Raw genomic sequence first — 3,440 nt, forward strand, 5'->3', positions numbered from 1 at the left:
TATATATATATATATACTTTTCTGTAAGTAAAATTTTATTTCTTTTGATTTTTGGGTGAAATGCGACCTGGACATGCTCTGCCAGGATTTCCCTCATGCTCTCTACGGAAGAAAGTAATATCTCAATGTAAATAGGTATATATGTATACATTTCTGTATATATCTCGAGCTATGAAAGAACAACCTCTGATCAATAACGTTTCCTTTTGGGAAGTATATTTGAATATTATAACAGACTAAAGACGGAACTAATCACTAGAAATTCTGAATCCATAGTTCAATAAACTGTGCAAGTACAGAGGATCTTTGTTCCATTTTCCTGCATTCTTTTCAAACATGTGATGTCTTGTCAGCCAGTAGCCGTTAAACAGCACATGTGATATGTATTTCATCTTTTTAAAAAGCCATGTCCTTCTGCTTCCTGTTGTTGTGCTCCTGTACATCACAGTTCCGAACAGCAATATTTAATGTTTACGCACAACATCACATCTCTTTATCCAGACGTCCTTGACAAACATGTCCCAAGCAGTCTGATCAACACCCATCAAGTTGACAGCCAACATAGTAACTTTGCATTGTTTAGGTCACGTCGTCCCAGCAGGCCGAGGGGTCAAGGTTGTGTCTGCTGTGGGTCCGCAGCTGCGAGAGGCCTCTCTGTTTTTCCCAAGACTCTCCGCTGTTGCAGACCTGCCTGGGGACACCATGCAACTCTCCTGAGTCTGCTCCCTTGGCAGTGAGCACCCGTGGGAGGCAGTTTGAGAGATAACGTACCGCTTAAAGATCCCCACATTACCTCACCAGATAAGGCAGAGGGAGGGGATGGAGCCGAGCGGGGTGGACATTGGGCCTTTGGGTGGAGGAGAGGGCCGAACCCCTTCAAGCATTTCGAAGGAAACGCTCAAATGCTGTCATTTACATACTGTTTCGGTGGTCTGGCCGGTGGTTCTCATGGCAGAGCGAGCGCTGGAAGAGGATGTGGCACAGGAGAGGAGAGAGATGGGAAGAAAGAGTGTGCGGACACAGAGATGGACACAACCATGCATGAAACAGGGAACACATCGAGAGCCAAAGAAGTGGGTGAGTGAAGGAAGAAGTGGATGAAGTGGTTTGTGCTCAAAAGGATTTAAACCATTTGGTTATGAAGAAAAATAAGACATCATGAGTTGGGTTTTATTGTGTATCAACATGCGCATCAAAAGTGAATATCATGGCTTTTCACACAGATTAGTTCCAAATTACTTCAGTACAGAATGTTGAATTTTTTTGTATTAATAAATAAATATTATTATAAATAAATATTAACAAATAAAAATAAATAATAAATGATCAATAATATTATGAAATAAATATTATTTCTAAAACTATTACAAATAAAAAAAAATAATTAAAAAAAACGTTGTATTATACTAAAATTTTCTGAAATATTTAATTTTAACTTTTCACTTCTTTGCTGATAATATAATTTATAATGAAAAGTTTGTATTACAATGAAAAAGGCAAAATAAAAGCTTTTTCATCAGTGGTCCATAACAGATTTCAAACCCACTTTAGATTATATTTAAATACTATGTACTAATATTAAAATTAATCTTTTGATACACTAAAAATGTGTAGAAGCAATTTTGTCTCAGAAATAGCTACATTTCACAAAAAAATTACAAAGAAACACCAAGTAACATAAATTAAACATGAAATTTTGAAGTAGAAAAACTAATTATAACTAAGTAAACTAATTAAAAACTAGTATTTTGTTGTAAAATGTAATCCATTAATCTTTATTTTATTTACAACTTTGAAAGAACATTCTTCAAAGTGTACAATGCATTTATGTTGTAGACAAAGGTATTTACATTGTACTTGTATTTTAAAAATACGTTCATATAATTACGGCTGTAATTAATTTTAGTAAATGCATCTGTAATTACACTGTTGACCCCTTAACCACCTTTAAACTAACCCATACCACTAAACCCGTGCCTAACCTACCCGTATTCCACATCAGTAGCAGCAAAAGTGTTTTGCAATCCCACATGAACACAATAAATACATTGTACCTAACAATTATTCTTTTTTGGATAGCATTTATTTTACATTCATGTTCCTTGTGTACACTAATTACAATAACTGGATAATGACTAGGTACTAACCCTGAACCTGAACTTAACCCATGTAGCTGCCTTATACTACAGTACTTTCTTTGGTAAGTACATGTACTGTAAAATAAAGTGTAACCATTTTTTCATTTAACTAGTATAGTTTGATACAACTAGTAATTGAAGATACCTAATATAAAATGGGACCCACCTCTAAAGACTCACAAGACATGGTAAGAAGTTTTCGCTCATTCTTTTTTATTGTCTTAGGTAAGGTCTGGACCGACAACTCCATCCAGAGTATGTAAGACCCAAAACTCTCCTGAGAATGCAGCGAGAGAGAGGAGTCGTGTTCGGAACCTTAGACAAGCCTTCCACAGCCTGCAGGCTGCTTTACCCTCCGTCCCTCCCGACACAAAACTCTCCAAGCTGGACGTCCTGGTACTGGCCACCAACTATATCGCCCACCTGACCGAAACCCTGGACCAGGGTGGGATGTTGGGGGACCATACCATCCTGCAAAGAGCAGAGTACCTGCATCCTGTGAAGGTGAATGTTTGTTAATATTAGGTCAATATGTAATGGAGAACACGGTCAGAAATAGCATGTTACATATCGATATATAGTGCCATCTATTTAAAGTTTTACATTATTGTAACATTTTTTTCTAGGTTTTCTAAGGGATTCAGTATCTTGTGTATTTAATATATACATGAAGAAATAGTGATGGACTTGTCTTCTTTCACAGAAATGGCCCATGCGTTCTCTTCTGTACTGTGGGAACATAGGAGAGCGACTGACAGGAGCACAGATCAGTCAGGAGGCATCTTGCCTGCCGAAGGTTAAAGCAGACTAATGGACTGAGAAGACATTTCAGATACTCAGTAATTGTTGGAAAACACTGATGCATGTTAGAAATTGACCTGAGCACTTTTTTTTGTAAATATGATTCCTTTTTTAGTTATGTCTTGAACATACAAATACTACATAATTTTCCTTTTATTTTGATTAAACACTAGTATATAATTGTGTTTATATATTATTCCACATTTATACTGTAGTCGGTTGTGAGAGAAAATATTGTCTGTGGTAATAGACATCATGACACAGAAACTGTCAATAGAATATTAACATGTATTTTTGAACCATAAAATGCATATGTGGGTCAAAAACACAGAACATTCACTTTTTTAAAAAATATTGTCACATAAAGTGGTCTATTCATTCCCATTCCAGGAATTCCGTAATTAAGTAAAATAATTGTTTTCACAATTTGTTTGGTATTTTTTAAATTAATATTACTATTTAAAAAAAGGTTTAGTAAAAAGAAAGGATGCTATTTCAAGT

The 3,440-nt window shown here is 35.7% G+C and overlaps 1 protein-coding gene across 1 annotated transcript; it reads left to right on the top strand.

Moving 5' to 3' along the window:
- The first annotated feature begins 830 nt into the window (after positions 1 to 830).
- On the top strand, positions 831 to 3,016 carry tcf23 (transcription factor 23). The gene is made up of 3 exons (XM_016449387.1): positions 831 to 1,077; positions 2,364 to 2,642; positions 2,842 to 3,016. The coding sequence occupies exons 1-3, from the start codon at positions 949 to 951 to the stop codon at positions 2,947 to 2,949; spliced, it is 516 nt and encodes a 171-aa protein (XP_016304873.1). The 5' UTR covers positions 831 to 948; the 3' UTR covers positions 2,950 to 3,016.
- The last annotated feature ends 424 nt before the right edge of the window (positions 3,017 to 3,440 follow it).

The sequence above is a fragment of the Sinocyclocheilus anshuiensis genome, unplaced genomic scaffold (assembly GCF_001515605.1).
Source record: "Sinocyclocheilus anshuiensis isolate Anshui unplaced genomic scaffold, SAMN03320099.WGS_v1.1 scaffold55, whole genome shotgun sequence".
Lineage (NCBI taxonomy): Eukaryota > Metazoa > Chordata > Actinopteri > Cypriniformes > Cyprinidae > Sinocyclocheilus > Sinocyclocheilus anshuiensis.